General features: G+C 62.8%; 2 protein-coding genes across 2 annotated transcripts in view; both read right to left on the reverse strand.

Annotated features, from left to right (window-relative positions):
- The window catches only part of LOC104917062 (filamin-C-like), a 66,022-nt gene that overhangs the window by 24,469 nt on the left and 15,062 nt on the right, over window positions 1-26,491 (reverse strand). Inside the window, 9 exon segments of the mRNA XM_085215180.1 lie at window positions 682-787; window positions 789-819; window positions 1,549-1,675; window positions 7,558-7,695; window positions 9,532-9,732; window positions 13,518-13,680; window positions 15,503-15,580; window positions 21,167-21,285; window positions 24,180-24,330. Of these exon segments, the coding sequence (XP_085071306.1) occupies window positions 682-787; window positions 789-819; window positions 1,549-1,675; window positions 7,558-7,695; window positions 9,532-9,732; window positions 13,518-13,680; window positions 15,503-15,580; window positions 21,167-21,285; window positions 24,180-24,330 (1,114 nt within the window).
- On the reverse strand, window positions 24,337-26,461 carry LOC146541965 (uncharacterized; the record flags this gene model as incomplete). The annotated part of the gene is made up of 1 exon (XM_085215187.1): window positions 24,337-26,461. A coding segment is annotated over exon 1 (2,016 nt), but the record flags the coding sequence as incomplete, so codon positions are not given.

Raw genomic sequence — 26,491 nt, forward strand, 5'->3', positions numbered from 1 at the left:
TCTCCAATGTCCCCACCTCAATGCCACCACGCCTGTCCCCAGTGTCCCCCCTCAGTGCCACCACGCCTGTCCCCAATGTCCCCACCTCAATGCCACCACGCCTGTCCCCAATGTCCCCCCTCAGTGCCACCACGCCTGTCCCCAATGTCCCCACCGCAGTGCCACCACATCTGTGCCGCTGTCCCCATCTCAGTGCCACCCATCGTGCCCCCAATGTCCCCACCGCAGTGCCACGCCTGTCCCCAATGTCCCCACCTCAATGCCACCACGCCTGTCCCCAGTGTCCCCCCCTCAGTGCCACCCCTCCTGTCCCCAATGTCCCCACCTCAGTGCCACCACGCCTGTCCCCAATGTCCCCACCGCAGTGCCACCACATCTGTGCCGCTGTCCCCATCTCAGTGCCACCCATCGTGCCCCCAATGTCCCCACTGCAGTGTCACACCTGTCGCCAGTGTCCCCACCTCAGTGCCACCACGCCTGTCCCCAGTGTCCCCACCTCAGTGCCACCCCTGTCCCCCATGTCCCCACCGCAGTGTCACACCTGTGCCAGTGTCCCCACCTCAGTGCCACCACGCCTGTCCCCAGTGTCCCCCCTCAGTGCCACCCCCCCTTCCCCCGCACCCCCTCAGCAGCGCCACCCATCAACGCCCCCCGCCCCCACGCCCACCCCCGGCCCCTCACCCAGAGTTCCCACGTCGGTTCCGATGGCCTCAACCACGAAGTCGGCGGATCTCCCCACCACGCCGCCGTGCAGCCCCGGCCCCCAGGCCCGAACCTTCTGTGCGCCCCGCAGCCGGACCCACCTCCACCTGCAGCGGGCTGTGGGGCGCCAACGGGGCTCAGCGGGGCACCGGGCACCCGTGGGACAGCATGGCACCCGTGGGACTCCAAGGGACAGCATGGCACCCGTGGGACTCAAAGGGACACCCTGGCACCCGTGGGACTCCAAGGGACAGCATGGCACCCGTGGGAATCAAAGGGACACCCTGGCACCCGTGGGACTCCAAGGGACACACACCATGGCACCCATGGGAATCAAAGGGAGACCATGGCACCCTTGGGACTCCAAGGGACACCGTGGCACCCGTGGGACACACTGGCACCCGTGGGACTCAAAGGGACACCGTGACACCCGTGGGACTCAGTGGGACAGCATGGCACCCATGGGACACACTGGCACCCGTGGGACTCCAAGGGACACCCTCCCACCCCCAAACGGCCCCCACCGCCATCCCCCCCCCAAAAATGCCCCCCGCCCCTCCACCCTTCCCAGATGCCCCCCCACACCCCTCACCCCATCCCCCCCCAAATCCCCCACCCCTCACCAGACGCCCCCCCCCTCACCCCCATCCCCCCCGAAATGCCCCACCCCTCCCCAGACGCCCCCCCCACCCCTCACCCCCAACCCCCCCCACCCCCCCAGACGCCCCCCCCACCCCACTCACCCAACCCCCCCCACCCCCTCCCAGATGCCCCCCCCCCATCCCTCACCCCCATCCCCCCCCAAGCCCCCACACCCTCCCCAGACGCCTCCCCCCCCACCCGTACCTTCTGGGGATGCCGTACCCCCCCCAGGTGATGGCGACGCTGTGGGTCCCGGCGCTGGTGGGCCGGTATTCGCACTCATAGACGCCGTCGCCGACGGGCCACGCCGACACCGGCAGCTCCGTGCCCTCTGGAAGGGGCGGCGCTCAGCCTCGCAGCGGCCCCATGGCTGCCCCATAGCTGCCCCATAGCGGCCCCACGGCTGCCCCATAGCTGCCCCACAGCTGCCCCATAGCGGCCCCACGGCTGCCCCGCAGCGGCCCATGGCTGTCCCACGCTGCCCCATGGCGACCCCTTAGGTGCCCATAGCTGCCCTATAGCTGACCTATAGCAACCCCATAGCTGCCCCATAGCTGACCCATAGCAACCCATAGCAACCCATAGCAGCCCCACGGCGACCCCTTAGGTGCCCTATAGCTGCCCTATAGCTGACCCATAGCAACCCCATAGCAGCCCCACAGCTGCCCCATGCGACCCCTTAGGTGCCCTATAGCTGCCCTATAGCTGACCCATAGCTGCCCACGGCTGCCCCGCAGTGGCCCCATGGCTGCCCCACGGCGACCCATTAGGTGCCCTATAGCTGCCCTATAGCTGACCCATAGCAACCCCATAGCACCCCACGGCTGCCCCATGCGACCCCTTAGGTGCCCTATAGCTGACCCATAGCAACCCCATAGCAGCCCAAGCTGCCCCATGCGACCCCTTAGGTGCCCTATAGCTGCCCTATAGCTGACCCATAGCTGCCCTATAGCTGCCCCACGCGACCCCTTAGGTGCCCTATAGCTGCCCTATAGCTGACCCATAGCTGCCCCACGGCGACCCCTTAGGTGCCCTATAGCTGCCCTATAGCTGACCCATAGCAACCCCATAGCAGCCCCACGGCTGCCCCATGCGACCCCTTAGGTGCCCTATAGCTGACCCATAGCAACCCCATAGCAGCCCCACAGCTGCCCCATGCGACCCCTTAGGTGCCCTATAGCTGCCCTATAGCTGACCCATAGCTGCCCCACGGCTGCCCCATGGCGACCCCTTAGGTGCCCTATAGCTGCCCTATAGCTGACCCATAGCTGCCCTATAGCTGCCCCATGCGACCCCTTAGGTGCCCTATAGCTGCCCTATAGCTGACCCATAGCTGCCCCACGGCGGCCCCTTAATGCCCTATAGCTGCCCTATAGCTGACCCATAGCAACCCCATAGCAGCCCCACGGCTGCCCCATGGCGACCCCTTAGTGCCCCATAGCTGCCCTATAGCTAACCCATAGCAACCCATAGCAGCCCCACGGCTGCCCCATGGCGACCCCTTAGGTGCCCCATAGCTGCCCTATAGCTGACCCATAGCAACCCCATAGCAGCCCCACAGCAACCCCTTAGGTGCCCTGTAGCTGCCCTATAGCTGACCCATAGCAACCCCATAGCAGCCCCACGGCTGCCCCATGCAACCCCTTAGGTGCCCTATAGCTGCCCTATAGCTGACCCATAGCTGCCCCACGGCTGCCCCATGGCGACCCCTTAGGTGCCCTATAGCTGCCCTATAGCTGACCCATAGCTGCCCTATAGCTGCCCCATGGCGACCCCTTAGGTGCCCTATAGCTGCCCTATAGCTGACCCATAGCTGCCCCACGGCGACCCCTTAAGTGCCCTATAGCTGCCCTATAGCTGACCCATAGCAACCCCATAGCAGCCCCACGGCTGCCCCATGGCGACCCCTTAGGTGCCCCATAGCTGCCCTATAGCTGACCCATAGCAACCCCATAGCAGCCCCACGGCGACCGCTTAGGTGCCCTATAGCTGCCCTATAGCTGACCCATAGCTGCCCCACGGCTGCCCCATGGCAATCCCTTAGGTGCCCTATAGCTGCCCTATAGCTGCCCCATAGCTGCCCCACAGCGACCCCTTAGCTGCCCTATAGCTGCCCTATAGCTGACCCATAGCAGCCCTACGGCTGCCCCACAGTTGCCCCATGGCGACCTCTTAGGTGCCCCATAGCTGCCCTATAGCTGCCCCATAGTGACCCCATAGCTGCCCCATAGTGACCCCATAGCCCCCAAGAGCAACCCATGGCACCCCACAGCCCCCCCAAGCGCACCCCTCCCCACCCCATAGCCCCCCCACAGCCCCCAAGTGCACCCCACCCCACTGCCCCATAGCACCCCACAGCCCCCTAAGTGCCCCCCATCCCCCACTCCATAGCGCCCAAAATGCCCCCTGCCCCATAGCCCCCCATAGCCACTCTTAGCCTCCCAGAACCCCCCAAGTGCCCCCCAATCCTTGCCCCATAGCCCTCCATAGCCACTCTTAGCCCCCCATAACCCCCCAAGTGCCCCCACCCCCTTGCCCCATAGCACCCCATAGCCACTCATAACCCCCCAGAACCCCCCAAGAGCCCCCCACCCCTTGCCCCATAGCCCCCCATAGCCACTCATAGCCCCCATAACCCCCCAAGTGCCCCCCACCCCTTGCCCCATAGTCCCCCATAGCCACTCATAGCCCCCCACAGCCCCCAAGTGCCCCCCACCCCTTGCCCCATAGTCCCCCATAGCCACTCATAGCCCCCCACAGCCCCCCAAGTGCCCCCCACCCCTTGCCCCATAGCCCCCCATAGCCACTCATAGCCCCCATAACCCCCCAAGTTCCCCCCACCCCTTGCCCCATAGCCCCCCATAGCCACTCATAGCCCCCCATAACCCCCCAAGTGCACCCCACCCCTTGCCCCATAGCCCCCCATAACCCCCCAAGTGCCCCCACCCCTTGCCCCATAGCTCCCCATAGCCACTCATAGCCCCCCATAACCCCCCAAGTGCCCCCCACCCCTTGCCCCATAGCCACCCATAGCCACTCATAGCCCCCCAGAACCCCCCAAGAGCCCCCCACCCCTTGCCCCATAGCCCCCCATAGCCACTCATAGCCCCCCATAACCCCCCAAGTGCCCCCCACCCCTTGCCCCATAGCCACCCATAGCCACTCATAGCCCCCCAGAACCCCCCAAGTGCACCCCACCCCTTGCCCCATAGCCCCCCATAACCCCCCAAGTGCCCCCCACACCTTGCCCCATAACCCCCCATAGCCACTCATAGCCCCCCACAGCCCCCCAAGTGCCCCCCACACCTTGCCCCATAGCCCCCCATAGCCACTCATAGCCCCCCAGAAACCCCCAAGAGCCCCCCACCCCTTGCCCTATAGCACCCCATAGCCACTCATAGCCCCCCATAACCCCCCAAGTGCCCCCCACCCTTGCCCCATAGTCCCCCATAGCCACTCATAGCCCCCCACAGCCCCCCAAGTGCCCCCCACCCCTTGCCCCATAGCCCCCCATAGCCACTCATAGCCCCCCAGAAACCCCCAAGAGCCCCCCACCCCTTGCCCTATAGCACCCCATAGCCACTCATAGCCCCCCACAGCCCCCAAGTGCCCCCCACCCCTTGCCCCATAGTCCCCCATAGCCACTCATAGCCCCCCACGGCCCCCCAAGTGCCCCCCACCCCTTGCCCCATAGCCCCCCATAGCCACTCATAGCCCCCCAGAACCCCCCAAGTGCCCCCCACCCCTTGCCCCATAGCCCCCCATAGCCACTCATAGCCCCCCATAACCCCCCAAGTGCCCCCCACCCCTTTCCCCATAGCACCCCATAGCCACTCATAGCCCCCCACAGCCCCCCAAGTGCACCCCACCTCTTGCCCCATAGCACCCCATAGCCACTCATAGCCCCCCATAACCCCCCAAGTGCACCCCACCCCTTGCCCCATAGCCCCCCATACCCCCCAAGTGCCCCCCACCCCTTGCCCCATAGCCCCCATAGCCACTCATAGCCCCCCATAACCCCCCAAGTGCCCCCCACCCCTTTCCCCATAGCACCCCATAGCCACTCATAGCCCCCCATAACCCCCCAAGTGCCCCCCCACCCTTGCCCCATAGCCCCCCATAGCCACTCATAGCCCCCAGAACCCCCCAAGAGCCCCCCACCCCTTTCCCCATAGCACCCCATAGCCACTCATAGCCCCCCATAACCCCCAAGTGCCCCCACCCCTTGCCCCATAGCACCCCATAGCCACTCATAGCCCCCCATAACCCCCCAAGTGCCCCCCACCCCTTGCCCCATAGCTCCCCATGGCCACTCATAGCCCCCCACAGCCCCCAAGTGCCCCCCACCCCTTGCCCCATAGCCCCCCATAGCCACTCATAGCCCCCCAGAACCCCCAAGAGCCCCCACCCCTTGCCCTATAGCCCCCATAACCCCCCAAGTGCCCCCCACCCCTTGCCCCATAGCTCCCCATAGCCACTCATAGCCCCCCATAACCCCCCAAGTGCCCCCCACCCCTTGCCCCATAGCACCCCATAGCCACTCATAGCCCCCCATAACCCCCCAAGTGCCCCCCACCCCTTGCCCCATAGCTCCCCATAGCCACTCATAGCCCCCCATTACCCCCAAGTGCTCCCCACTCCTTGCCCTATAGCACCCATAACCCCCCAAGTGCCCCCCACCCCTTGCCCCATAGCACCCATAGCCACTCATAGCCCCTCAGAACCCCCAAGAGCCCCCCACCCTTGCCCCATAGCACCCCATAGCCACTCATAGCCCCCCATAACCCCCCAAGTGCCACCCACCCCTTGCCCTATAGCACCCCATAGCCACTCATAGCCCCCCACAGCCCCCCAAGTGCACCCCACCCCTTGCCCCATAGCCCCCCATAGCCACTCATAGCCCCCATAAACCCCCCAAGTGCCCCCACCCCTTGCCCCATAGCCCCCCATAGCCACTCATAGCCCCCAGAACCCCCAAGTGCCCCCCACCCCTTGCCCCATAGCCCCCCATAGCCACTCATAGCCCCCCATAACCCCCCAAGTGCCCCCCACCCCTTTCCCCATAGCACCCCATAGCCACTCATAGCCCCCCACAGCCCCCAAGTGCACCCCCTCTTGCCCCATAGCACCCCATAGCCACTCATAGCCCCCCATAACCCCCAAGTGCTCCCACTCCTTGCCCTATAGCCCCCCATACCCCCCAAGTGCCCCCCACACCTTGCCCCATAACCCCCCATAGCCACTCATAGCCCCCAGAACCCCCCAAGTGCCCCCCACCCCTTGCCCCATAGCACCCCATAGCCACTCATAGCCCCTCAGAACCCCCCAAGAGCCCCCCACCCTTGCCCCATAGCACCCCATAGCCACTCATAGCCCCCCATAACCCCCCAAGTGCCACCCACCCCTTGCCCTATAGCACCCCATAGCCACTCATAGCCCCCCACAGCCCCCAAGTGCCCCCCACCCCTTGCCCATAGCACCCCATAGCCACTCATAGCCCCCATAACCCCCCAAGTGCCCCCCACCCCTTGCCCCATAGTCCCCCATAGCCACTCATAGCCCCCCAGAACCCCCAAGTGCCCCCACCCCTTTCCCCATAGCCCCCATAGCCACTCATAGCACCCCAGAACCCCCCAAGTGCCCCCCACCCTTGCCCCATAGTCCCCCATAGCCACTATAGCCCCCCACAGCCCCCCAAGTGCCCCCCACCCTTGCCCCATAGCCCCCATAGCCACTCATAGCCCCCCAGAACGCCCCAAGAGCCCCCCACCCCTTGCCCTATAGCACCCCATAACCCCCCAAGTGCCCCCCACCCCTTGCCCCATAGCCCCCCATAGCCACTCATAGCCCCCCAGAAACCCCCCAAGTGCCCCCCACCCCTTGCCCCATAGCCCCCCATAGCCACTCATAGCCCCCCATAACCCCCAAGTGCCCCCCACCCCTTGCCCCATAGCCCCCCATAGCCACTCATAGCCCCCCAAGTGCCCCCCACCCCTTGCCCCATAGCCCCCCATAGCCACTCATAGCCCCCCATAACCCCCCAAGTGCCCCCCACCCCTTGCCCCATAGCCCCCCATAGCCACTCATAGCCCCCCATAACCCCCCAAGTGCCCCCCATCCCTTACCCTATATCACCCCACAGTCCCCCAAGCGCACCCCACCACCCCACAGCCCCCGAGTGCCCCCTGGCGCCCCCTGGTGCCCGGCACTCACGCGGTCCCCGCACGGAGACGCGCAGCTCGCCGCTGCCGGCGCCGTTGGTGTGCACGCGGAAGTCGGCCACCTCGTGCACGCGCACCCCCTTGGGCTGCAGCCCGCGGCCCCACGCGCGGCACGCAGACGGGTTGCACGCTGCAATGGGGGGCAGTCAGCAGGGGGGGCACGGGGGGTATGGGGACACGAGGGGTATGGGGGGCAATGGGGGATATGGGGGACATGGGCGGCAATGGGGGACATGGGGGGCAATGGGGGCAATGGGGGATATGGGGGATATGGGGGATATGGGGGATATGGGGGATATGGGGGGCAATGGGGGATATGGGGGTATGGGGATATGGGGGACATAGGCGGCAATGGGGGACATGGGCGGCAATGGGGGACATGGGGGGCAATGGGGGCAATGGGGGATATGGGGGATATGGGGGATATGGGGGGCAATGGGGGATATGGGGGACATGGGGATATGGGAGACATGGGGGACATGGGGGACAATGGGGGGCAATGGCGGATATGGGAGTATGGGGATATGGGGGACATGGGGGACATGGGGGCAATGGGGGGCAATGGGGGGCAATGGGGGATATAGGGGATATGGGGGTATGAGGATATGGGGGATATGGGGGGACATGGGGGGACATGGGGATATGGGGGCAATGGGGGATATGGGGGATATGGGGGTATGGGGATATGAGGGATATGGGGGGCATGGGGGGCATGGGGGGTATGGGGGGCAATGGGGGATATGGGAGACATGGGGATATGGGGGACATGGGGGGCAATGGGGGGCAATGGGGATATGGGGGATATGGGGGTATGGGGATATGGGGGATATGGGGGATATGGGGGGCAATAGGGGATATGGGGATATGGGGGGCAATGGGGGATATGGGGGATATGGGGGTATGGGGATATGGGGGATATGGGGGGCATGGGGGGGCATGGGGGTATGGGGGGCAATGGGGGATATGGGAGACATGGGGATATGGGGGACATGGGGGGCAATGGGGGGCAATGGGGGGCAATGGGGGGATATGGGGATATGGGGGTATGGGATATGGGGGATATGGGGGTATGGGGATATGGGGGATATGGGGGACATGGGGGGGCATGGGGATATGGGGGGCTATGGGGGATATGGGGGATATGGGGGATATGGGGGACACGGGGGGGCATGGGGGGCAATGGGGGCAATGGGGGACATGGGGGGTTGGGGGATATGGGGGGGATTGGGGGATATGGGGATATGGGGGACACGGGGGGGCATGGGGATATGGGGATATGGGGGACATGGGGGGCAATGGGGGATATGGGGGTATGGGGATATTGGGGGACATGGGCATCGGGGGGCATGGGGATATGGGGGGCAATGGGGGACATGGGAGACATGGGGGACATGGGGGACATGGGGGGCAATGGGGGGCAATGGAGGATATGGGGATATGGGGATATGGGGGACATGGGGACATGGGGACATGGGGGACATGGGGGCAATGGGGGATATGGGGGTATGGGGATATGGGGGATATGGGGGATATGGGGGGACATGGGAGGCAATGGAGGATATGGGGGTATGGGGATATGGGGGATATGGGGGACATGGGAGGCATGGAGGATATGGGGGTATGGGGATATGGGGGATGGGGGATATGGGGGACATGGGGGGCAATGGGGGGCAATGGGGGGCAATGGGGATATGGGGTATGGGGATATGGGGATATGGGGGGACATGGGGGGTATGGGGGACATGGGGAGCAATGGGGGGCATGGGGGACATGGGGATTTGGGGATATGGGGGATATGGGAGACATGGGGGACTGGGGGGCAATGGGGGACATGGGGAGCAATATGGGATATGAGGGATATGGGGTCAACGGAGGGCAATGGGGGGTATGGGGGACACGTGGGGACACAGGGGCACGGATGGGGACGGATGGGGACGGATGAGGACGGGAGGGCTCTGGGGGTGACCTTCGGCACCGTTGACGGGGAAGGGGCTGTTTGGGATGTGGGCGCCGGCGAAGGTGACGGCGACGCGGTGCAGGCCGGGCACGGTGGGCCGGTAGGAGCAGCGGAAGGTGCTGTCGCCGCGGGACTCCAGCGTCACCTCCACCGTGTCACGGCGACCGTTGGGGTCCTCCAGAACCACCCCGACGTCACCCGAACCGGCGCCTTTGGGGGGACGACGGCGTCACCAACGGCGGCATCAACAGGGGCGCCATCACAGCCACCGACAGCCTCACCAACAGCCTCGCCAACTGCACCACCAACAGGGGCACCAACAGCCTCACCAACAACAGCACCAACAGGGGCACCAACAGCCTCACCAACAGGGGCACCAACAGCCTCACCAACAGCCTCACCAACAACAGCACCAATAACCTCACCAACAGCCTCACCAACAGGGGCACCATCAGCCTCACCAACAGCCTCACCAACAGCCTCACCAACAGCCTCACCAACAGCCGCACCAACAGCCGCACCAACAGCCGCACCAACAGCCTCACCAATAGGGGCACCAACAGCCGCACCAACAGCCTCACCAACAGCCGCACCAACAGCCTCACCAACAGCCTCACCAACAGCCTCACCAACAGCCGCACCAACAGCTGCACCAACAGCCTCACTAACAGCCGCACCAACAGCCACACCAACAGCCACACCAACAGCCTCACCAATAGGGGCACCAACAACGGCACCAACAGCCTCACCAACAGGGGCACCAACAGCCTCACCAACAGCCTCACCAACAGCCGCACCAACAGCCTCACCAACAGCCGCACCAACAGCTGCACCAACAGCCTCACTAACAGCCGCACCAACAGCCTCACCAACAGTCGCACCAACAGCCTCACCAACAACAGCACCAACAGCCACACCAACAGCCTCACCAATAGGGGCACCAACAACGGCACCAACAGCCTCACCAACAGGGGAACCATCAGCCTCACCAACAGGGGCACCAACAGCCTCACCAACAGCCTCACCAACAGCCGCACCAACAGCCTCACCATCAGCCTCACCAACAGCCTCACCATCAGCCTCACCAACAACAGCACCAACAGCCGCACCAACTGTGCCACCAACAACCTCATCAACAGCCTCACCAACAGCCTCACCAACAGCCTCACCAACAGAGGCAGCACCAGGTCACAGCCATGGTGACACTGCATTGGGTTTGGATTTGGTGACACCACCAGGACGTGGCCACGGTGACACCGCGCTGGGATGTGACCTTGGGAATGTCACCCAGTGCCACCACGGCAATGTCACCGTGAGGACATGATCCCACCGCCACCCAGTGCCACCTCCCAGTGCCAGCACAAGGACTCTGGCCCGGTGTCACCAAGTGCCACCCAGTGTCGCCCGGTGCCACCATCCAGTGTCACCCAGTGCCACCACAAGGACACGACACTGCCCTGCTGTCACCAAGTGTCACTCAGTGCCATCACCCAGTGCCACCACCCAGTGCCACCACCCAGTGTCACCACCCAGTGCCAGCATGAGGACGTGGCCAAGTGTCACCCAGTGCCACCCAGTGCCAGCATGAGGACATGGCCACGTTTCACCCAGTGCCCCCAGTGCCAGCATGAGGACGTGGTCAAGTGTCACCCAGTGCCACCCAGTGCCACCCAGTGCCAGCATGAGGACATGGCCAAGTGTCACCCAATGCCACCCAGTGCCACCCAGTGCCAGCATGAGGACATGGCCAAGTGTCACCCAATGCCACCCAGTGCCACCCAGTGCCAGCATGAGGACATGGCCAAGTGTCACCCAGTGCCACCCACCCAGTGCCAGCATGAGGACGTGGCCACATGTCACCCAGTGCCACCACCCAGTGCCAGCATGAGGACATGGCCACATGTCACCCAGTGCCACCCAGTGCCAGCATGAGGACATGGCCAAGTGTCACCCAGTGCCACCCAGTGCCAGCATGAGGACATGGCCAAGTGTCACCCAGTGCCACCCAGTGCCAGCATGAGGACATGGCCAAGTGTCACCCAGTGCCACCCAGTGCCAGCATGAGGTCATGGCCAAGTGTCACCCAGTGCCACCCAGTGCCACCCAGTGCCAGCCAGTGCCAGCATGAGGACATGGCCAAGTGTCACCTAGTGCCACCCAGTGCCAGCATGAGGACATGGCCACGTTTCACCCAGTGCCACCCAGTGCCACCCAGTGCCAGCATGAGGACATGGCCAAGTGTCACCCAGTGCCACCCAGTGCCACCCAGTGCCACCCAGTGCCAGCATGAGGACATGGCCAAGTGTCACCCAGTGCCACCCAGTGCCACCCAGTGCCAGCATGAGGACATGGCCAAGTGTCACCCAGTGTCACCCAGTGCCACCCAGTGCCAGCATGAGGACATGGCCACGTGTCACCCAGTGTCACCCAGTGCCACCCAGTGCCAGCATGAGGACATGGCCATGTGTCACCCAGTGTCACCCAGTGCCACCCAGTGCCAGCATGAGGACATGGCCACGTGTCACCCAGTGTCACCCAGTGCCACCCAGTGCCAGCATGAGGACATGGCCACGTGTCACCCAGTGCCACCCAGTGCCAGCATGAGGACGTGGCCAGGTGTCACCCAGTGCCACCCAGTGCCAGCATGAGGACATGGCCAGGTGTCACCCAGTGCCACCCAGTGCCAGCATGAGGACGTGGCCAAGTGTCACCCAGTGCCACCCAGTGCCACCCAGTGCCAGCATGAGGACATGGCCATGTGTCACCCAGTGCCACCCAGTGCCAGCATGAGGACATGGCCACGTGTCACCCAGTGCCACCCAGTGCCAGCATGAGGACATGGCCAAGTGCCACCCAGTGCCACCCAGTGCCAGCATGAGGACATGGCCAAGTGCCACCCAGTGCCACCCAGTGCCAGCATGAGGACATGGCCAAGTGTCACCCAGTGCCACCCAGTGCCAGCATGAGGACATGGCCAAGTGCCACCCAGTGCCACCCAGTGCCAGCATGAGGACATGGCCAAGTGTCACCCAGTGCCACCCAGTGCCAGCATGAGGACATGGCCTAGTGTCACCCAGTGCCACCCAGTGCCAGCATGAGGACATGTCCACGTGTCACCCAGTGCCACCCAGTGCCAGCATGAGGACATGGCCAAGTGTCACCCAGTGCCACTCAGTGCCAGCATGAGGACGTGGCCAAGTGTCACCCAGTGCCACCCAGTGCCAGCATGAGGACGTGGCCAAGTGTCACCCAGTGCCACCCAGTGCCAGCATGAGGACATGGCCAAGTGTCACCCAGTGCCACCCAGTGCCACCCAGTGCCACCCAGTGCCAGCATGAGGACATGGCCAAGTGTCACCCAGTGCCACCCAGTGCCAGCATGAGGACATGGCCAAGTGCCACCCAGTGCCACCCAGTGCCAGCATGAGGACGTGGCCAAGTGTCACACAGTGCCACCCAGTGCCACCCAGTGCCAGCATGAGGACATGGCCACGTGTCACCCAGTGCCACTCAGTGCCACCCAGTGCCAGCATGAGGACATGTCCACGTGTCACCCAGTGCCACCCAGTGCCAGCATGAGGACATGGCCAAGTGTCACCCAGTGCCACCAGTGCCAGCATGAGGACGTGGCCAAGTGTCACCCAGTGCCACCACCCAGTGCCAGCATGAGGACGTGGCCAAGTGTCACCCAGTGCCACCCAGTGCCAGCATGTGGACGTGGCCACGTGTCACCCAGTGACCCCAGTGCCCCCAGTGCCAGCATGAGGACGTGGCCAAGTGTCACCCAGTGCCACCCAGTGCCACTCAGTGCCAGCATGAGGACATGGCCATGTGTCACCCAGTGCCACCCAGTGCCAGCATGAGGACGTGGCCAAGTGTCACCCAGTGACACCCAGTGCCACCCAGTGCCAGCATGAGGACATGGCCACGTGCCCCCAGTGCCCCCAGTGCCCCCAGTGCCCCCATTGCCCCCAGTGCCCGAGGCGCCGCGCCCACCTGCAGTGTAGATGTCGAAGTAGGTGGCCTTGTTGGCCACGTTGCCGCTGGGCTCGATGCCGGGGCCGCGCGCCGACACTTTGCTGGCATCGCCGTGCGCCATCGCCACGTTCACCCCAAAGGGGCTCCCGGAGATGTTCTGCCCCCCAAACAGCACCGTCACCTGCGGGCACAACCGGCATCACACGCGGCGTGGGGACACGGCGTGGGGATGACATGGGGACACGGCGTGGGGACACGGCGTGGGGACGGAATGGGGACACGGCGTGGGGACACGGTGTGGGGATGGAATGGGGACATGGCGTGGGGATGACATGGGACATGGCATGGGGACACGGCGTGGGGACAGAATGGGGACATGGCGTGGGGACACGGCGTGGGGACAGAATGGGGACATGGCGTGGGGATGACATGGGGACACGGCGTGGGGACACGGCGTGGGGACGGAATGGGGACATGGCGTGGGACACAGTGTGGGGATGGCATGGGACATGGGGACAGATGGGGACATGGCGTGGGGACACGGCGTGGGGATGGAATGGGGACACGGCGTGGGGACATGGCGTGGGGATGGAATGGGGACACAGCGTGGGGATGACATGGGGACAGATGGGGACACAACTTGGGCACACAGCTTGGGGATGGAATGGGGACACGGTGTGGGGACATGGAATGGGGACACGGCATAGGGACACGGCGTAGGGACACGGAATGGGGACACGGAATGGGGACACGGCGTGGGGACGACATGGGGACAGATGGGGACACAGCTTGGGGACACAGTTTGGGGACGGAATGGGGACACGGCGTGAGGACACGGCGTGGGGATGGAATGGGGACATGGCGTGGGGATGACATGGGGACAGATGGGGACACAGCTTGGGGACGGAATGGCGACACGGCGTGGGGACGACATGGGGACAGATGGGGACACAGCTTGGGGACACAGTTTGGGGACGGAATGGGGACACGGCGTGAGGACACGGCGTGGGATGGAATGGGGACATGGCGTGGGGATGACATGGGGACAGATGGGGACACAGCTTGGGGACGGAATGGCGACACGGCGTGGGGATGACATGGGGACAGATGGGGACACAGCTTGGGGACACAGCTTGGGGACAGAATGGGGACACGGCGTGAGGACATGGTGTGGGGATGGAATGGGGACACGGCGTGGGGATGACATGGGGACAGATGGGGACACAGCTTGGGGGCACAGCTTGGGGATGGAATGGGGACACGGCGTGGGGACACGGTGTGGGGACAGATGGGGACACAGCTTGGGGACACGGCACGGGAACAGAATGGGAACACGGCATGGGGATGACATGGGGACAGCATGGGGACACAGCTTGGGGACAGCTTGGGGACAGCTTGGCAAAACGGCACAGGGACAGAATGGGAACATGGCATGAGGATGACATGGGGACAGAATGAGGACACAGCATGGGGACAACATGGGGACACAGCACAGGGACAGATTGGGGACAGCACAGGGACAGATTGGGGACAGCATGGGACACAGCACGGGGTTGACGTGGGGACAGAATGGGGACATGGCACGGGGACAGCATGGGGACGTGGCATGGGGATGACATGGGGACAGAATGGGAACATGGCATGGGGGATGGCATGGGGACACAGCATGGGGACAGAATGGGAACATGGCATGGGATGGCATGGGGACACAGCATGGGGACAGCCTGGGGACACAGCATGGGGACACAGCACGGGGACACAGTGACACACGTGGGGACACCTCAATGGCACAGTGACACACGTGGGGACACCTCAGTGATACAATGACAGACATGGGGGCAGCACAGTGACACAGTGACACACGTGGGGACACCTCAGGGACACAGTGACACACGTGGGGACACCTCAGTGATACACGTGCGGAAAACTGAGTGTCACAGTGACACAACTGGGGACACCTCAGAGACACAGTGGCACACGCGGGCCACATTGGTGTCACCCACCTTGTGCAGCCCCGCCACTTTGGGGACGTAGGTGACAGAGAAGCTCCTCTTCTCGTCGTTGTTGGCCACCACCTGGGCCTGCGGTGACAGCAGAGAGAGAGTGAGAAGAGAATCAGTGGGAACCAATGGCACCCAGTGGGACCCAATGGGAGGCACTGAGACTCAATACGACCCAAAAGGACGCAGTGGGACCCAACGGGACCCAACGGGACGCACTGAGACTCAATACGACCCAAAAGGACCCAATGGGACCCAATGGGAGGCACTGAGACTCAATACGACCCAAAAGGACGCAGTGGGACCCAATGGGACCCAATGGGACGCACTGAGACTCAATACGACCCAAAAGGACCCAATGGGACCCAATGGGACGCACTGAGACTCAATACGACCCAAAAGGACCCAGTGGGACCCAATGGGACCCAACGGGACGCACTGAGACTCAATATGACCCAAACGGACTCAATGGGACCCAATGGGACCCAACGGGATGCACTGAGACTCAATACGACCCAAAAGGACCCAGTGGGACCCAACAGGATGCACTGAGACTCAATACGACCCAAACGGACTCAATGGGACCCAACGGGACGCACTAAGACTCAATACGACCCAAAAGGACCCAATGGCACCCAGTGGGACCCAATGGGTGGCACTGAGACTCAATACGACCAAAAAGGACCCAATGGGACCCGAAAGGACGCACTGAGACTCAATACGACCCAAAAGGACCCAGTGAGACCCAACAGGACACAATGAAACTCAGTACGACCCAAAAGGACCCAGTGGGACCCAATGGGACCCAACGGGACGCACTGAGACTCAATACGACCCAGAAGGACCCAACGGGATCCAACGGGACGCACTGAGACTCAATACGACCCAAACGGACCCAGTGGGACCCAATGGGACCCAACAGGACGCACTGAGACTCAATACGACCCAAACGGACCCAACAGCATCCAACGGGACGCACTGAGACTCAATACGACCAAAAAGGACCCAATGGCACCCAGTGGGACCCAACGGGAGGCACTGAGACTCAATACGACCCAAAAGGACCCAATGGGACCCAACGGGACCCAACGGGACGCACTGAGACTCAATACGACCCAAAAGGACCCAATGGGACCCAACGGGACCCAACGGGACGCACTGAGACTCAATACGACCCAAACGGACTCAATGGGACCCAACGGGACCCAACGGGATGCACTGAGACTCAATACGACCCAAAAGGACCCAGTGGGACCCAATGGGACCCAACGGGACGCACTGAGACTCAATACGACCCAAAAGGACCCGAAAGGACCCAAAGGGACCCAACGGGACGCACTAAGACTCAATACGACCCAAACGGACTCAATGGGACCCAAAGGGACCCAACGGGATGCACTGAGACTCAATACAACCCAAAAGGACCCAGTGGGACCCAACGGGACCCAACGGGACGCACTGAGACTCAATATGACCCAAACAGACCCGAAAGGACCCAACGGGAGCCAACAGGACCCAACAGGATGCACTGAGATTCAATACGACCCAAAAGGACCCATCGGGACGCACTGAGACTCAATATGACCCAAAAGGACCCAGTGGGACCCAACGGGACGCACTGAGACTCAATACGACCCAAAAGGACCCAGTGGGACCCAATGGGACCCAACGGGACGCACTGAGACTCAATACGCCCCAAAAGGACCCAGTGGGACCCAATGGGACCCAACGGGACGCACTGAGACTCAATACGACCCAAAAGGACCCAGTGGGACCCAATGGGACCCAACGGGACGTACTGAGACTCAATACGACCTAAAAGGACCCAATGGGACCCAACGGGACGCACTGAGACTCAATACGACCCATCAGGACCCAGTGGGACCCAACGGGATGCACTGAGACTCAATACGACCCAAAAGGACCCAACAAGACACACTGAAACTCAATACGACCAAAAAGGACCCAACGGGACCCAATGGGACCCAACGGGACGCACTGAGACTCAATACGACCCAAAAGGACCCAACGGGACCCAATGGGACCCAACGGGACGCACTGAGACTCAATAAAACCAAAAAAGGACCCAATGGGATCCAACGGGACGCACTAAGACTCAATACGACCCAAAAGGACCCAATGGGACCCAGTGGGACCCAATGGGTGGCACTGAGACTCAATACGACCTGAAAGGACCCAAGGGACCCAACAGGACCCAACGGGACGCACTGAGACTCAGTACGACCCAAAAGGACCCATTGGGACGCACTGAGACTCAATATGACCCAAAAGGACCCAACGGGATGCACTGAGACTCAATACAACCCAAAAGGACCCAACGGGACGCACTGAGACTCAATATGACCCAAAAGGACCCAACGGGACGCACTGAGACTCAATACAACCCAAAAGGACCCAACGGGACGCACTGAGACTCAATATGACCCAAAAGGACCCAACGGGACGCACTGAGACTCAATATGACCCAAAAGGACCCAATGGGACGCACTGAGACTCAATATGACCCAAAAGGACCCAACGGGACGCACTGAGACTCAATATGACCCAAAAGGACCCAACGGGACGCACTGAGACTCAATATGACCCAAAAGGACCCAACGGGACGCACTGAGACTCAATACGACCCAAAAGGACCAAGGAGGACTCTATTGGATCTACCGGGACCCAACGGGACTCAGTATGACCCATCAGGATCCAACGGGACCCAACAGGACCCAACGGGACCCTGTGGGGCCCTAAGGGACACTGTGGGACTCTGTGGGACCAGCAGAACCCAAAGGGGACAATGGGACTCATGAGATCTACTGGGAACCAGTGGGAGCCAATGGAACCCAACAGGACCCACTGGGGCTCACTGGGACCCAATGGGACTCAATGAGATCCAACGGGACCCAGTAGGACCTACTGGGATTCATCAGAACCCAACAGGACCCACTGGGATTCAACAGAACCCAACAGGACCCACTGGGATTCAACAGAACCCAACAAGACCCACTGGGATTCAACAGAACCCAACAGGACCCACTGGGATTCAACAGAACCCAACAGGACCCGCTGGGATTCAACAGAACCCAACAGGACCCACTGGGGCTCACTGGGACCCAATGGGATCCAGTAGGACCTACTGGGATTCAACAGAACCCAACAGGACCCACTGGGATTCAATAGAACCCAACAGGACCCACTGGGATTCAACAGAACCCAACAGGACCCTCTGGGATTCAACAGAACCCAACAGGACCGTCTGGGATTCAACAGAACCCAACAGGACCGACTGGGATTCAACAGAACCCAACAGGACCCACTGGGATTCAACAGAACCCAACAGGACCCACTGGGATTCAACAGAACCCAACAAGACCCACTGGGATTCAACAGAACCCAACAGGACCTTCTGGGATTCAACAGAACCCAACAGGACCCACTGGTACTCAACAGGACCCAACAGGACCCACTGGTACTCAACAGGACCCAACTGGACCCACTGGTACTCAACAGGACCCAACAGGACCCACTGGTACTCAACAGGACCCAACAGGACCCACAGTGACCCAACAGGACCCAACAGGACCCACTGGTACTCAACAGGACCCAACTGGACTCCCCTGGTACTCAACAGGACCCAACAGGACCCAACAGGACCCACTGGTACTCAACAGGACCCAACTGGACTCCCCCGGTACTCAATGGACCCACTGCAATCCATTAATATTCAACAGGACCCAAGAGGACCCAACTGGACCCACAGTGACCCAACAGAACCCCCTGGTACTCAACAGGACCCAAGAGGACCACAGTGACCCAACAGAACCCACTGGTACTCAACAGGACCCAACAGGACCCACAGTGACCCAACAGAACCCACTGGTACTCAACAGGACCCAACTGGACTCCCCTGGTACTCAACAGGACCCACTGGTACTCAACAGGACCCAAAAGGACCCAACAGGACCCACTGGTACTCAACAGGACCCAACAGGACCCACAGTGACCCAACAGAACCCACTGGTACTCAACAGGACCCAACAGGACCCAACAGGACCCACTGGTACTCAACAGGACCCAACAGGACCCACAGTGACCCAACAGAACCCACTGGTACTCAACAGGACCCAACAGGACCCAACAGGACCCACTGGTACTCAACAGGACCCAACAGGACCCACAGTGACCCAACAGAACCCACTGGTACTCAACAGGACCCAACAGGACCCAACAGGACCCACTGGTACTCAACAGGACCCAACAGGACCCACAGTGACCCAACAGAACCCACTGGTACTCAACAGGACCCAAAAGGACCCAACAGGACCCACTGGTACTCAACAGGACCCAACTGGACTCCCCCGGTACTCAATGGACCCACTGCAATCCATTAATATTCAACAGGACCCAAGAGGACCCAACTGGACCCACAGTGACCCAACAGAACCCACTGGTACTCAACAGGACCCAACTGGACTCCCCTGGTACTCAACAGGACCCACTGGTACTCAACAGGACCCAACAGGACCCAACAGGACCCACTGGTACTCAACAGGACCCAACAGGACCCACAGTGACCCAACAGAACCCACTGGTACTCAACAGGACCCAACTGGATTCCCCTGGTACTCAACAGGATCCAACAGGACCCAACAGGACCCACTGGTACTCAACAGGACCCAACTGGACTCCCCCGGTACTCAATGGACCCACTGCAACCCATTAATATTCAACAGGACCCAAGAGGACCCAACTGGACCCACAGTGACCCAACAGAACCCACTGGTACTCAACAGGACCCAACAGGACCCACAGTGGCCCAACAGCACCCACTGGTACTCAACAGGACCCAACAGAACCCACTGGTACTCAACAGGACCCAACTGGACTCCCCCGGTACTCAATGGACCCACTGCAACCCATTAATATTCAACAGGACCCAAGAGGACCCAACTGGACCGACAGTGACCCAACAGAACCCACTGGTACTCAACAGGACCCAACTGGACTCCCCTGGTACTCAACAGGACCCACTGGTACTCAACAGGACCCAACAGGACCCAACAGGACCCACCGGTACTCAACAGGACCCAACAGGACCCACAGTGACCCAACAGAACCCACTGGTACTCAACAGGACCCAACTGGACTCCCCTGGTACTCAATGGACCCACCGCAACCCATTAATATTCAACAGGACCCAAGAGGACCCAACTGGACCCACAGTGACCCAACAGAACCCACTGGTACTCAACAGGACCCAACAGGACCCAACAGGACCCAACAGGACCCACTGGTACTCAACAGGACCCAACAGAACCCACTGGTACTCAACAGGACCCAACAGGACCCACAGTGACCCAACAGAACCCACTGGTACTCAACAGGACCCAACTGGACTCCCCTGGTACTCAACAGGACCCACTGGTACTCAACAGGACCCACAGTGACCCAAGAGAACCCACTGGTACTCAACAAAACCCAACAGAACACACTGGTAGTCAACAGGACCCAACTGGACTCCCCCGATACTCAATGGACCCACCGCAACCCGTTAATATTCAACAGGACCCACAGCGACCCAACTGGACCCACAGCGACCCCTGTGTGACCCGCAGCCCCACGGCGCCCCACGGTCCGGGGCTGCGGTCGCTGCCGTACCTCCTCGGTGTGTCCCTCGGGGTCCTGGATGTACACCAGCACCTCCCCGCTGCCCGCGTCCAGCGTCTCCACCGTGAAGTGCGCCGGCTGCAGCACCGTGTTGCCCTGCGGCTCCAGCCCTGCGCACAGCACCGGCACAGCCGTCACCGGGCTGTCACCTGCCAGGACCTGCCTGGCCACGGCCCTGATAGCACCTGCCAGGACCTGCCTGAAATTGGCTCTGCTATCACCTGCCAGGACCTGCCTGATCACAGCCCTGCTATCACCTGCCAGGACCTGCCTGAAATTGGCTCTGCTATCACCCTGCCAGGACCTGCCTGAAATTGGCTCTGCTATCACCTGCCAGGACCTGCCTGAAATTGCCTCTGCTATCACCTGCCAGGCCCTGCCTGGCCACGGCCCTGATAGCACCTGCCAGGACCTGCCTGAAATTGGCTCTGCTATCACCCTGCCAGGACCTGCCTGAAATTGCCTCTGCTATCACCTGCCAGGACCTGCCTGGCCACGGCCCTGATAGCACCTGCCAGGACCTGCCTGAAATTGGCTCTGCTATCACCTGCCAGGACCTGCCTGGCCACGGCCCTGATAGCACCCTGCCAGGACCTGCCTGGCCACGGCCCTGATAGCACCCTGCCAGGACCTGCGTGAAATTGGCTCTGCTATCACCTGCCAGGACCTGCCTGATCACAGCCCTGCTATCACCTGCCAGGACCTGCCTGAAATTGGCTCTGCTATCACCCTGCCAGGACCTGCCTGAAATTGGCTCTGCTATCACCCTGCCAGGACCTGCCTGAAATTGGCTCTGCTATCACCTGCCAGGACCTGCCTGAAATTGGCTCTGCTATCACCTGCCAGGACCTGCCTGGCCACGGCCCTGATAGCACCCTGCCAGGACCTGCCTGATCACAGCCCTGCTATCACCTGCCAGGACCTGCCTGAAATTGCCTCTGCTATCACCTGCCAGGACCTGCCTGGCCACGGCCCTGATAGCACCTGCCAGGACCTGCCTGATCACAGCCCTGCTATCACCTGCCAGGACCTGCCTGATCACAGCCCTGCTATCACCTGCCAGGACCTGCCTGAAATTGGCTCTGCTATCACCCTGCCAGGACCTGCCTGAAATTGGCTCTGCTATCACCTGCCAGGACCTGCCTGAAATTGCCTCTGCTATCACCTGCCAGGACCTGCCTGAAATTGGCTCTGCTATCACCTGCCAGGACCTGCGTGACCACAGCCCTGCTATCACCTGCCAGGACCTGCCGTGTCACCAGCTGACAGCTCCCTACTGCCCCCAATGCCCCCCCCCCCAATTCCCAGTTAACGTCCCCACGTCTCCAATTATCGCCCCCCACCCCCCATCCCCAATGCCCCCAATGTCCCCCATCCCCCTCCATCCCCCCACGCCCCCCAGCCCCCATCCCCCCATCCCCCCATGCTCCCCACGTCCCCCCCCCTCCTACACCCCCCTCCATCCCCCCTCCATCCCCCCACGCCCCCCAGCCCCATCTCCCCCCATCCCACCATGCTCCCCACGCCCCCCACCCCTCCTACATCCCCCCTCCATCCCCCCTCCATCCCCCCACACCCCTCACCCTCCCCCTCCCCATCCCCCCATCATCCCCCCACCCTCCCACTCCCCCTCCATCCCCCCTCCATCCCCTAACGCCCCCCACCCCCCATCTCCCCTCCATCTCCCCATGCTCCTCATACCCCCCAACCCTCCATCCCCCCTCCATCCCCCCACGCCCCCCAGCCCCCATCCCCCCCATCCCCCCATGCTCCCCACGTCCCCCCCCCTCCTACACCCCCCTCCATCCCCCCTCCATCCCCCCACGCCCCCCAGCTCCCATCTCCCCCCCATCCCCCCATGCTCCCCACGCCCCCCACCCCTCCTACATCCCCCCTCCATCCCCCCTCCATCCCCCCACACCCCTCACCCCTCCCCCTCCCCATCCCCCCATCATCCCCCCACGCCTCCCACTCCCCCTCCATCCCCCCTCCATCCCCCTACGCCCCCCACCCCCCATCTCCCCTCCATCTCCCCATGCTCCTCATACCCCCCACCCCTCCATCCCCCCTCCATGCCCCCACGCCCCCCAGCCCCCATCCCCCCACGCCCCCCCCCCTACACCCCCCCTCCATCCCCCTTCCATCCCCCCTCCATCCCCCCACGCCCCCCAGCCCCCCCCATCCCCCCATGCTCCCCACGCCCCCCACCCCTCCTACATCCCCCCTCCATCCCTCCTCCATCCCCCCCCATCCCCCCATGCTCCCCACGTCCCCCCCCTCCTACACCCCCCTCCATCCCCCCTCCATCCCCCCTCCATCTCCCCCCCATCCCCCCACGCCCCCCCCCCTACACCTCCTCTCCATCCCCCCTCCATCCCCCCTCCATGCCCCCACGCCCCCCAACCCCCACCTCCCCCCCATCCCCCCACGCCCCCCACTCCCCCTCCATCTCCCCTCCATCCCCCCACGCCCCCCAGCCCCCATCCCCCCCATCCCCCCACGTCCCCCCCCCTCCATCCCCCCTCCATCTCCCCTCCATCCCCCCACGCCCCCCAGCCCCCATCCCCCCCATCCCCCCACGTCCCCCCCCCCTCCATCCCCCCTCCATCCCCCCTCCATCCCCCCACGCCCCCCAGCCCCCATCCCCCCCATCCCCCCACGCCCCCCCCCCCTACACCCCCCCTCCATCCCCCCTCCATCCCCCCTCCATCCCCCCACGCCCCCCAACCCCCACCTCCCCCCCATCCCCCCATGCTCCCCACGTCCCCCCCCCTCCTACACCCCCCTCCATCTCCCCTCCATCCCCGCACGCCCCCCAGCCCCCCCCATCCCCCCACGCCCCCCCCCCCTACACCCCCCTTCCATCCCCCCTCCATCCCCCCACGCCCCCCAACCCCCACCTCCCCCCCATCCCCCCACGCTCCCCACGCCCCCCTTCCCCCCTCCTACCCCCCCCCCTCCATCCCCAACGCCCCCACCCCCCCCACCCCCCCCCGCCCCGTACCCGGCCCGTAGGCCCGCACACACTCCGGGCGCAGCGCCCGCGGCCGCAGGGGGGCGCCGGGCTTCAGCTTGGCCTTGGGGAACTGCGAGAGGTACGTCATCACCGAGTGCTCGTCCACGTTGGGGTCCGCGATCTCCTCGGGGGCGATCACCTGCGGCGGCACCGGCTCAGCGCGGGCACGCGGACGGACCGCGAACGGACGGACAGACGGAGGACGGACAGACGGACCCCGAGCGGACGGACAGACGGAGGGCGGACAGACGGACCCCGAGCGGACGGACAGACGGAGGACGGACAGACGGACCCCGAGCGGACGGACAGACGGAGGACGGACAGACGGACCCCGTACACGGACGGACAGACGGAGGATGGACAGACGGACCCCGAGCGGACGGACAGACGGAGGACGGACAGACGGACCCCGTACACGGACAGACAGACGGAGGACGGACAGATGGACCCCGTACACGGACAGACAGACGGAGGATGGACAGACGGACCCCGTACACGGACGGACAGACGGAGGACGGACAGACGGACCCCGTACACGGACGGACAGACGGACCCCGAATGGACGGACAGACGGAGGACAGACAGACGGACCCCGTACACGGACAGACAGATGGACCCTGAACAGACGGACAGACGGAGGACAGACAGACGGACCCCATACACGGACGGACAGACGGACCCCAAACGGACGGACAGATGGAGGACGGACAGACGGACCCCGAACGGACAGACAGACAGACCCCAAACAGACGGACAGACCCCGTACACGGACGGACAGACGGACCCCGTACACGGACGGACAGACAGAGGATGGACAGACGGACCCCGTACACGGACGGACAGACGGACCCCAAACGGACGGACAGACGGAGGACGGACAGACAGACCCCGAACGGACGGACAGACGGACCCCGTACACGGACGGACAGACAGAGGATGGACAGACGGACCCCGTACACGGACGGACAGACGGACCCCGTACATGGACGGACAGACAGAGGATGGACAGACGGACCCCGTACACGGACGGACGGACGGACCCCAAACGGACGGACAGACGGACCCCGTACACGGACGGACAGAAGGACCCCAAACGGACGGACAGAAGGATCCCGTACACGGACAGACAGACGGAGGACGGACAGATGGACCCCATACGGACACACGGACGGACCCCATACATGGACACACAGACGGACCCCATATACAGACAGACCCCATACAGACCCCATACACGGACGGATCCCATACAGACACACGGACGGATCCCATACATGGACACACAGACGGACCCCATATACAGACAGACCCCATACAGACCCCATACACGGACGGATCCCATACAGACACACGGACGGATCCCATACATGGACACACAGACGGACCCCATATACAGACAGACCCCATACAGACCCCATACACGGACGGATCCCATACAGACACACGGACAGATCCCACACGCACAGACCCCATGCGCACAGATCCCATAGAGAGAACCCCATAGACAGAGAGACCCCATAGACACCGGGCCCCATAGACAGAGAGACCCCATAGACAGAGAGACCCCATAGATACTGGGACCCCATAGACAGAGAGACCCCATAGACAGAGAGACCCCATAGATACTGGGGCCCCATAGACAGAGAGACCCCATAGACAGAGAGACCCCATAGATACTGGGGCCCCATAGACAGAGAGACCCCATAGACAGAGAGACCCCATAGACAGAGAGACCCCATAGATACTGGGACCCCATAGACAGAGAGACCCCATAGATACTGGGACCCCATAGACAGAAAGACCCCATAGATACTGGGACCCCATAGACAGAGAGACCCCATAGATACTGGGACCCCATAGACAGAGAGACCCCATAGACAGAGAGACCCCATAGATACTGGGACCCCATAGACAGAGAGACCCCATAGACAGAGAGACCCCATAGATAGAGAGATCCCATAGACAGAGAGACCCCATAGACAGAGAGACCCCATAGACAGAGAGACCCCATAGATACTGGGACCCCATAGACAGAGAGACCCCACACAGAAACACACCCCGCAGACACACACAGACCCCATACATGTACCCACCCACAGACACACGGACCCCGCAGACACACGGACCCCACAGACACACGGACCCCACAGAGAGACCCCATAGACACCAGGACCCCATAGACACAGAGACCCCAAAGAACTCACAAGGACCCCACAGACGGACCCCGTACCCGGCCCCACAGACGCAGGGACCCAAAAAGGACCCCCACCCCGTAACCCCCACCCCATAACCCACCCCAT

This window comes from Meleagris gallopavo, unplaced genomic scaffold (assembly GCF_905368555.1).
Source record: "Meleagris gallopavo unplaced genomic scaffold, MGAL_WU_HG_1.1 scaffold_8, whole genome shotgun sequence".
Taxonomy (NCBI): domain Eukaryota; kingdom Metazoa; phylum Chordata; class Aves; order Galliformes; family Phasianidae; genus Meleagris; species Meleagris gallopavo.